Below are 11,655 nucleotides of genomic sequence, written 5' to 3'. Positions count from 1 at the left end.
CTAACCAAGGAAGGTACATTTTAGAAAGTTGTAGAGAAGCTACAACAGTGGTATCCAACCAGGTAAGGATTATTTTAGAGAAACAGGAAATCCAGAAATGATATTGTGATATAACTTGGTGTCCGTCTCTTTTTTCCTCTTTTTTCTGTTTTAGCATCAACCCTCGCACCATTGTCTAGAAGCGTTCTCACAATTTCAGTGATTATAGTATTTTTAGCTTCTATTCGATCATCAGTAAGCTTCCTTACATTTTTAATAGCATAGTGAAGCGGAGTGTTACCAAAGACGTCTTTAGTATCTATCTTGGCACCTCGGTTTATAATCATCTTAAAATTTTCAGTATCACCGTTTATAATGGCAAAAATAACAGGATTGTTATCGCCAGGCTTCATTATTCAAAATATTTTTGTATGAAATTAAACAGTTTAGGGGAGCAAATTTTATCGAACTTTATGTAAGGGGAACGATAAAAGTTTTATGGTTATTGAAAAGTTGGGAAAGTTTGGAGGTACAGGCATGATACATAGGTATAATTTTTATCAACTTGTTTGAATTAAACTTGGATTTAAACGTGCACCTTTGTGTGTGATACTTATTTTCTTGTGTTTTTATTTTAAGCAAGCCCAAATAAAGGTTTTTTGGATCTAACATTAACAATGCTTAATTAAAGTTTTTGTGCTAATAAATATTAATGTAACAATACTAACATAAAAAAATTACAATGCTATTAAAAACTAACTCAATATCACAGTAGCTATTTATCATTGATTTTAATCGACTGAACTAGAAAATCAATTAATGCACTCTACAGAACTTCTTAGGACTCCTACAGAACTCCTTTTCGTTAGGATTACGAATTGTAAGAGGTTGAAACGCCACAATTAACATTCTAAAGTCTTCATTTTTCAGATAACTCAATATTTTTTCGCTACATTCCAGTGGCAACCCAGTAGCTTCAGTAAAAAGAAAATATAAAATTCTACTCTCTTGTTCCAGTAACTCTTTTCTCTCCATTGCCTCTCTGAAATTGTTTTTTATCATGCTGGCATACACAGGAAATTTGTCTGCAATGTCCATTGATTCTAAAACTTGAACTAAATTTTCATTCCTCATATGTATTGCTAATGAGCTTTGACTTCTTACCAAAATATCATAAAATGTCAGTTTAGCATGAATAATCTTCTCACACTTCATGCTTGCTATTTCGTGTTCACAATCATCCTGAAAATCCCTGAATTCCTGCCATCTTACACACCAACTTGGAGATCTAATAGTCGATCTAGTAGTCGGTAGTAGTAACGTAGTCTGATGTAGTCTGAAGCATTGATTGTAGTAAAATAAATTCTGGTCGCTTACAAACAAACTCGCTGCTTTCAGTTTAACTATGTGGACTACAAGACCTGGGATAGCTTCTTTGCCCACATATTCACCCCCCCAAGTGTAATCACAAGCAATGTGAAGAGCTGTTTTACCGACATCATCTACTGAGTTAATATCTGCACCAAATTCCAAAAGGAATCTGATAATCTCAGAAGAAATACGGCCCAGTTCAGCTGCAATGTGCAGCGCAGTTGTTCCATTTTCTATTTTAGAGTCAACGTTAGCACCACTTTCTAGCAAAAGTTCTGTAACAGTTATGTGATAAGACTGAATTGCGATGTGCAGTGGAGTTGTTCCATCCTTTTGCTTAGCATTTACATTAGCTCCTTTATTTAAAAGCATTGTACAAACCATTAGACAACCAACTTCACAGTACATATCATTATCACATACTCTTATACAAGCGAAGTGCAGTACTCCACGGCCATACATATCTATAGAGTTAATATTAGCACCAAATTTCAAAAGAATTTCAATAACCTTCTCGTCACCGCGTTGAGCCGCCAAGTGTATTGGTGTTATACCATTTTTAGTTTGAGAGTCAACCTCGGCACCACATTCCAACAATAGTTTTACGACATCCACGTTGGCATAGCGAATTGCAATGTGTAACGCAGTGGTTCCGTCCTTTTTTTTAGCATTTACATTAGCTCCATTACTCAAGAGCAATTTGCAAATTTCTTTACTTCCTATCCTAGCTGCTAAGTGCAGTGATGTAATATCGCTTACCTCAGCGAAATTCCAAAATCCTTTATACAAAAGGAGTTTGACATCTGAAGGTTCGAAATATAAAGGTTCCGACATTTGACATTGTTCATTGTCAAACTCAATTTTAGAATCGACTTCTGCACCACATTCTAGCAATAATTTTACAACTTCTATGTGGCCGTTTGCAGACGCAATATGCAATGCAGTGATTCCATCTTTTTGCTTAGCATTTATGTCTGCTCCTTTGCCCAGAACTATAGCGCTAAGTTCTCTAATTCCTTTTATAGCGGAAAGATGGAGTGGTGCAATATTTATTTTTGTTTCTAGATTCACATTTGGACTATGTTCCAATAGAGCTTCTACAACTTTTGCATATTCATTTTTAATGGCATTATGAAGTGTTGTTACACCATTTATATCTTGAGCATCTACATTTCCACCGTTACGTAGCAGTAGCTTAGCGATTTCTCCCTTAATAAATTGCAGATTAGGGTCAGGATTACATATTGAAGGCATATGAATAGCTTTAATATTATGTTTTAAAAAAACGTCCACCATATTCGTCAAAGTTTTATAAGAAGTTAAATGAAATACATATTCATTTGGATAATGACTCAATGTAAAACAACGCACTACTGTTGGTTCTATTTTCGGATCTATTTTCAAGCAGTTATACAGACCATCTTCAGGCAATTCAAAGTCATTAAAAAAGTCACTTAAAGCAGTAAAATGCAATGCTGTTAGCCCATTTGAATCACTAGCATTAATATCAGCATCATGTTCCAAAAGAGCTTGAACGATTTCCATGCATCCCTTTTGACAAGCAATATTCAGCAAGTGAGGATTGTCTTTTATATCAGGTTTACGGGTTAAAAGTAACTGGGTCATTTTTAAATCGCCATTCCAAATGGAATAGAATATTGGTTTTCTTCCGGTTTTGTCTTGAGCATTAATATCAGCTCCACAATTTAAAAGATGGTCAACAATTTGTAAACAACCCGTCCAGACTGCAACATGAAGTAGACTTAAATCATTATTATCCCTGGCATTAACATTAGCGCCGTGCCTTAATAGTAACTCAGTCACTGTAATATTCTTATTTTCAATTGCATAGTGTAGTGGAATTGCACCATGTCGGTCGATGACATCAATCGCAGTACCATTGTCTAGAAGCATATTCACAATTTTAGTCATTGTAATACTCTCATTTTCAGTTTTCAGTGCACAGTGTAGTGGAGTTTCACCATTTCGGTTTTTAGCATCAACCCTTGCATCATTTTCTAGAATCGTTTTTACAATTTGTAAACAACCCGTCGAGACTGCAACATGAAGTAGACTTAAATCATCATTATCTTTGGCATTAACATTAGCTCCGTGCCTTAAAAGTAACTCAGTTATTATAATGTTTTTACTTTTAATCGCACAGTGTAGCGGAGTTTCTCCATTTCGGCTTATAGCATCAATCCCAGCACCATTGTCTAGAAGCATATTCACAATTTTAGTCATTGTAATACTCTCATTTTCAGTTGCACAGTGTAGTGGAGTCTTACCAAATCGGGTTGTAGCATCAACCCTCGCACCAATGTCTAGAAGCATTCTCACAATTTCAGTCATTATAGTATTTTTAGCTTCAGCTCGATCATCAATAGGCTTCTCTACATTTTCAATAGCATAGTGAAGGGGAGTCTTACCAAAGTCGTCTTTACTATCTATCTCGGCACCTTGGTTTATAATCATCTTCAAACCTTCAATATCACCATTTATAACGGCAAAAATAAGAGGATTGTTATCGCCAGGCTTCATTATTCAAAATATTGACAGGTGTTAATTGTTCAAAGCTACTGCTCTTGATTTGAATTTTCTTTGCCAAATGGATTTTGTTAGTTGTTTTCTGAAAAAAAGTATACGACTAAATAACCATATTCTTTTTAAAATAATTATTTAAATAAAATCAGGTTGGCTCAATTTTATTCACACTGCCAAAAAAATGATAAACAAATAATAAACATGATCAATCCTTTAAGTCAAGTCAGCACATTCAAGTTAAAAGGAGAGAATTTTAGATTATTTGAAAGTGGATTAGAACTGATAGAAACCAGACACGTAGGAGTTGAGCCCATTTCCATTAAAGACATTTGTTGAGAATAGATATCCTGATAAATTATATATCAATAGAAAAAATGCATTAGAACTGACATTAACTAGACACGTAGGAGATGAGCCCATTTCCATTAAGAAAACATTAAAAGAACCAACACCGAAATGAAGAGGAGTGATACGACCACTATCTAAAACCCTGACTAGTAAATAAAATAAATATATATATATTTTTTTTTTTTAGTAGTAATTATTCTTTCAAATTAGACAGCACGAAAAAATTGAATAGGTCCAACGCACTTTCTAGTCTTTCTTCCACACCTGTAGAATGTAAGCTCTAGCCAACATCCTCTTATTTGGCATTACTATTTTAGCTCTTATCCTCATAGTCAAATTGTTGGCTAGAGTTTATTGGTTAAAGCAAATACCTTAGAATCACATGTTCAATCCCAAAAGAATTTTGTTTCTTATTTTCTGGAAATAAAAAACAATATTTTAAAGCTAATAAGGTTGGTTCAATTTCATTTATTTTGCATATTACAACATAATGAATCAAAAAACGATAAACATTATTTATCATTGGAACCCTTCTACTAAGGTTAAAAGAAGAGCGTTTCTTTTAGTTGATAGAATATTAAAATCAATAGCCCATCACTAACACATCAGGTTTGTAGGAAAGAGAAAGTCATATAAATTTTGAAGGTGTCTTGAAGGACTGAAAATCAGAAGTTCTAGTGACCTTTTTTGAGAGCGTAAAACGATCAAAGGGCAACTAGCCCCCCCGCCACCCCTTCACGTCCTCTATTCCCCAAATGAAACTGACATAATTTTTGAACCATTTCCTTGAAAATGGTCTAAAGATCGTATAATAAGGGATTCAGGGCTTAAACAACCCGTCAGAACCAGGGGCAAGGGTAATAAGTTATGACCCGGGGCATACAAGGTTTTTATGGAAAGGATGGTCATATACAACTTAGAGGAGCTTCATTTAATCGGAAACTGAACGTTCTAGTTCTCTTTAAAGAGTCAAAAGTGATTGAGAGCAACTGCCTCCCCCCCCACCGACGCCCTCTTTTCCCCAAACGCATATGATCAAAATTGCAAAGATAGCCGTTTTGTTCAAAAGAGACTAAAGGACATATAATAATATCTCCAGGTTAGCGCAACCCATCAGAGCCCTAGGGCAAGGGTTGTAAGTTAGGTCCTGGGCCATATAAAGTTTCTATGAAATAGGAGGCAGTAAAAACTTCAGATGGAGCTCCTTTGTTTTAAAATTGAAATTTATAGTGGCCGTTTATGAGTCAAAAGTGATTTGAGGGCAATAAGTCAATACCCACCCCCAGTCCCATCACTTCCCAAATCAAACATTAAATCAAATTTTGAGACATCAATTTTCTGCAGTATTGCAACAAGGCCAAGTAATAATGAAAATGGGATTTTCAACCCCCCTTCCCCGAAACCCTTAGGGCAAGGGCTGCAAGATAGAGAACTTGTTTATTGTTTACACATAGTAGCCTATGGGTTAGTGAGAAAGGTATGCATGTTTGAGCTTTACTTCCCAAAAGCACAAAGGGCTTCCAGTCGAGCCTTTCATAGAATGTCAAGGAGAATGTTAAAATAAACCAAAACACGTTATATGAAATAGGGTCCGACACGGGTTTTTTGGGTTCGATACCGATGTATCAGTATTGCACCAATACGATACCGATATAATTTGTCGATAAACTCCCCTCTAGAAAATAAACCCTTTTCAGATCAGTAGCTTCTGAGCGCACAAACAAAATGGCGGATATTGTGTAGGCTACAATTAAGAAAAACAAATTAAAGAAGAAAAATTTCTAGATGACAATAGTATTTCGACGCAGCAAAACTATTTTAAGCCGATTAAGTCAGATGAACACAAATACATGAAAATCTGAGAGAAATGGGTGTAAGATATCTATTGAAATCGATTATTTGAAACTCTAAGTTCAATAACAGGAAATTGAATTGTGATCGTTCACATATCAGAGTAAAAACGGTAGCCTACTTGTTAATTAAAAGAAACACACTCAAGAATTACACCTAGGTTAGATATGAGAAAACCGGTTTCATAGCCACAAAGACAAGCGACAGAATAGATGAGAAATACATAATTTTATATATTTACAAATTGTTGGGAGGGGGGTATAGCGGGTCTACATGCAAAATGAGTTAGCTACAATTATTCTGCATATCATGAAGTAAAATTGTTTTCAAATTTCACGCTGTTTAAATGCTTCATCCCCACTCCTGATGTGCAAATATATACACTTACACACACACGAGAAACTTACACTTACTCCCGCCGTTTACCCGTGCCATTTAACCGAACACTTGGAAAACCATAGGTTCTATGACTAACTACCTTTGGTCTACTGCCCTAGGTACGAAGCATGGACGGATAATAGATAGACATATCTATTAACAAATGAACTACCATCATTTTTATACAATCCTAATAAGGGGGGATTAATGCCAGAATCGCCTCTCACTCAATTGGGCTAACTGTCTTGGCTTTTTCTACAATTAGCCATGACTTGATGTTCACAACTATTCAATTTTAAGTTCCTCTCACTCAATTGGACTATCTCTGTTGGCTTTTTCTACAATTAGCCATGACTTGATGCCCACAACAATTCGATTTTAATTCAAAAATATGCCCACAAATATAGACACATTTGCTAAATTTCCAAGGTAAATAGGAAAGTTCTCCTTGGAACTTCCCCCCTTCGCCACCTTACAGCACACCCTTTCACCCCCAGGGGCTACGCACCTGATTAGATATTAATGTTTTAATCATTAGAATATTGGATCTTTCACCCACACTAGTGAACATACATAAAACAGAAATATATGGTTTGTTTTATTCTTTTTAGCTGATTCGATAAAAGTTGTACGTTCCTGAGCTCACCATACATTTCGAACATTGCTGCACAAGGAGTGAATTGACAAGAATTGACAACAAACACACTTTAACTTCATTTGTCTCACCTCTGTTGATCTCTCCACCGTGGACAGACTTAGCTTGTGGCTCAACCCCATGAACTCGACAAGCAAAAATTTTGAGGAAATCTGGTGCTATCTTTTGGATAAATTGCACATAAAAAATCAGTAAATGTCCGACATTTTTTCCGATATCCGATAATGACACTGACCCCCATATCGGCTGACCAATATATTGATCAATTGACCGAAAAGATTATCAATTGCCCAGAAGGGCAAGATTTGCACACTACTACTATTGCTACAACTACCACCAATCCTATTGCTACCACTTCTACTATTACTACCACACTACATCATTTTTGAGAGGAAATTGGGACTAAATGATAAGACTATGTGCATGCACATTGTCAAAATGAAAATCATGAATGGATTTGGTTATCAAGTTAGTACTTTCAAAGAATACTAAAGGGGAATCGATTGCCCAAGGCAATATTCGCACCCTACTACAAATGTTACTACTACTATCACTGCTACATTTACACCTCCTACTTATTGTAAGGCTATGAGTATTACGATGAAAATTTCAAGAAGCACATGTATATACGAATTTTCAAAAGGACATCAGAAATATCATAGCAACGGCTAATTGTATCAAGTTGAAACTTTCAGGACTTGATGAGAGGAAGGTTCAACTGACCAAAACAAAATACGTTAATATTGCTGCTGCTACTAGTCCTAACGGTATTACGTGTCAATAACACTGCTATTAACTCTAGCACTACTACTGTAACTACTATTACAACCTTGCCTGGTTGTAAGGTGATTTGTTTTTGTCTGGGAGGGGGGGGGGTGAACTGAATCACAACACGTCATCTATATTCAGGCTGTAACAAGGACGTATCAGCAATACCTCAGGAACAGATTGATGAGTGATGTTAAGACTTAAAGGGCTTGTTGTGGGGGATGTTGAAAATGCTAAAAGAAAATATTTGTATCCTATTATTACTGCTTCTACTCAAATTAATACTATTATTACTACTTCTACCCCTACTACTGCCACTAAGGCTGAGGCTAAAACTATTAATTCTACTGCTACTACTTCTCTCAATACTACTAAAACTGATACCAAAGTTAAAGGTATTAAGGCGGAAAAACTGAAACTATACTAAACTAAATTGGAACACACCAAGTCTACACAGGTTGTCAAAACGATTTTTCTGCAACGCTTGAGGAATAGCTGATGGTGTTAAGCGGAAACTTTCATCGTGTGTTGAAGAAACCAAAAGTGCTATGCACATACTGCTACTAATGCTACAACTGTTACTACTACGCAAGCTAAAGGTATTAAGGTGAAGCTATGAAGGAGTATTTAGTCGAATAGTAAACTAAATCAAATTGAACTATGTAGTATGTAGATTCTCAAAATAGGTGACAAAGCAATATCTTAAGAGCAGCATACATTATTAGGCAGACCCTATAAGGGTAGGCTGTGGCGAATTTTGAACTAGCCGGAGGGCGGTATGCATACACCATTAATACTACTACCACAGTTACTGTAACTAATGACGCTAATGATATTACGGTAATACTTTTAGGGAACTTTTAGAGAGGTGGTTTCAATTAAACAAAAAAAAACATATGTAACTAGGTCTTCAAAAGGACATATAAGCAATGTCATTGGTTGCACCACTCTATTATAGCTAGCAATATCATTGAAACTTTTAAAGAAGGAGATTCGATCGGTAATTAAAAGGTCTAGTGTCCTTTTTAACATTCAAAAATGATTTGAGTACGTCCTCCCATCCTCCCAAGCCACCAAATGAGCAGCCATCCTCCCAAGCCACCTGATTTTCCAAAAGAGTACAGCCAAAATTTTGAGGCAGCCATTTTATTCAGAAAAAATTCAAAAACTTTTTCGACAAAACAAGTTTCAGCATAACTGAATGGTCCAGTAGCTATGTCTCTAGGGATATTGGGTATCCTCATTAGTTATCCAATTTGCCCATTTTGCTTTTAAAAAACGAATATTGCTTAAAAACCAAATAAAAAGGCACTATGTGTATGGTTGCAATAAGACAAGTCAGCAAAATCACCAGAACGACAGGGCATATTAAGTTGAAACTTTCAGGGCTACTACTATAACTACTTTTACTCTAACCATTTCAACAAATCAAAAAAATGCAAGCGTATTCAGGTTGTCAAGCAGCATAGATAGAATTTTGGGAATGGTATTAAGTTTTATTTTCCTTGTCCAATTGAGGATGTACAAACTAAAATACTATTTGAGGAGGCACAATACTATTTGTGGTAGGATTAAAAACTGTTAAAAAAGTTTTGCCCAACAAAAGCAAGCCAAACTATGAATTCTTATTAAAAAAGCAAAATGATCAAAACTATTTCTATTTCCATGGAAAAGGCAATGTCAATCAAACCAACAGAAATTAATTTACAAACTTTTTTAACAAAGCAAGTTTCACCATAATAGAATGGTCCAGTAAATGTGTTCCTAATAATATTCGGTAAATTAACCCCCCTCCCTAGTTATACAATTTGTCCATTTTGCTTCAAAACAAAGTATTGCTTAAAAACTAAATCAAAAGGTGCTATGTGGATGGTTGCCTATAAGACACCTCAGCAATATCACAAGAGCGATCTTGTTTATAAAATAGCATAAAAAGGCATAAAGTGATGTATCCATGGTAAAATTTTAGACAAGCTATTATTTGCTACCTTGGATAGAGGTTAGGCTAGGAAAACAAACCCAGGCCAAAACATTCTCTGCAAAAGTATGCCAAGCTACTATGTCAACCCCCTTCTGACTTCTAAATCCTAGAAATTTCCCTGCTTGACCAGTCTATGACAATTGGAATTTTGACAAAAAAAAATTATACCTTAATTTTCAGTCTTCGGTTGCTTTTCTCTGGTTTTAGTTTTGAAAACAAAATTCCTGTTATTTGACTAGAACTTCAAGCCATATCAATATCTTTTTCTAAAATTAGGAGGTCTTCAAAACCTCGTAAATCCAAATTAAGCAAAGTTTTGATGCTGAAAGTACTTTACTTGTGCTTTATTTAAACCATGGTTTGGCAACCCGCAGCCCGCGAGTCACAAGCGGCCAACGAGGCGTCTTGGTGTAGCCCACAAGTTCCCTACCACAACCCACCTGACAAACACGCCATATCAATGCACAACAGAGTGACAAGGGGTGCCATCTAGCCTTCTTGAAAGCCATTTAACACCATCTAGCATTGTTAGTTTGATGTTCAACCATTCAGACCGATTATTTTAGTATGCTACTGTTTTTGTTTTTGAGTAACCCTATATCAATATTTAGGAAATACCCCCCCCCCAAAAAAAAAAAAAATTCCTTGGATTTTCTTTGTTTATACTTTTTAGTTCAGTAAAATTTATTGCTTGTGGTATGAAATAAAAGCCAAACTATCTGGTCATGTTATGCAGCCATCTTGTGGCAAAACATTCAACAAAAGGAATAACACTTGATCTTGTAGATGGGTATCATCTGGTATACTGTGGGACTTGAAAGTCCCACCTTGAAAATGATACAGATTGGGACATGTACCAGATGACACCCATAAATAAAATCGAGGGTGTAATTTTCATCAAAGGGTTTAAGTAAATCCAGGTTATCAAAGGAGCATAGATACAATATATCAGAAACAGAATAAAGTATTAAGTTTCAATTTACACAGAAATTAGAGGGAGAGTAAAACCAAATCAAAATGTACAATACGTATTCACATTGTGAAAAGGGTGTATATGCAACATCCCAGGGATAAAAAGGAGAGACGTTGGATCTTTCAGAGCACTTTATTGGGGACGTTGAACTAAATCAAAGACACTATTTCCATCCAAGTTTTGTCACAAAAGCACATTACGACGTCTTAAGAGCAGATAAAGGTATTAAGTTGAAACTTCAGGACCAGTTGAGAGGGATTTGGAACTACATATGGATGTTGAAAAGGCCTATCGGCAATATATCTAGGGTAGCTAAGGGCATAAAGGTGATACTATTGGTTGATATTGCAGTGTATATTGAACAAAATCAAAATGTACACAATTCATACAGGTTTTCAAAAGTGCATATGAACAATATCTAATGAACAGCTGAAAGCAATAAATTGAACCTTTGATGGCTACTAAAACTACTACTTATGCAATTAGTGCTACTGTTATTGGGACATTTTCAAGCTCTGACTGCTTTAAACTGTTTGAATTTGTGACTGCTTACAACTGCAAATACTTATGACTGTGACTACTCGCGACAGAAATCCCAAATAATTGTGACTACAATTTCCAGTGCATGTCACTTTAACTGCATCAACTACTTTGCTATAGCAAGCAAAAAGACAATCCCTCAGACCTGGAGCAATGCCAAAGATGCAGGAATAGAATGGCTGGCACGGATAGACTTTCTGGAAGGGTCTGTAAAAACAAATAGATATACAAAAGCCTATACTTCATTTCGTGTTTTTGCAAATCTAT

At 35.7% G+C, this 11,655-nt stretch overlaps 1 protein-coding gene across 3 annotated transcripts in view; it reads right to left on the bottom strand.

Moving 5' to 3' along the window:
• Positions 1 to 755: 755 nt before the first annotated feature.
• The window catches only part of LOC136026934 (ankyrin-3-like), a 46,745-nt gene continuing 35,845 nt past the window's right edge, over positions 756 to 11,655 (bottom strand). For all 3 annotated transcript variants that reach the window (XM_065703780.1, XM_065703779.1, XM_065703778.1), the window contains exon 2: positions 756 to 3,979. In XM_065703780.1, coding sequence (XP_065559852.1) covers positions 796 to 3,891 — 3,096 coding nt within the window. In that variant the 5' untranslated portion in view covers positions 3,892 to 3,979 and the 3' untranslated portion in view covers positions 756 to 795. The remainder of the gene's footprint in view (positions 3,980 to 11,655) is intronic.

The sequence above is a fragment of the Artemia franciscana genome, chromosome 5, assembly GCF_032884065.1.
Source record: "Artemia franciscana chromosome 5, ASM3288406v1, whole genome shotgun sequence".
Lineage (NCBI taxonomy): Eukaryota > Metazoa > Arthropoda > Branchiopoda > Anostraca > Artemiidae > Artemia > Artemia franciscana.
Note: the sequence above shows the minus strand (reverse complement) of the source record. Positions and strands in the feature narration are given on the sequence as shown.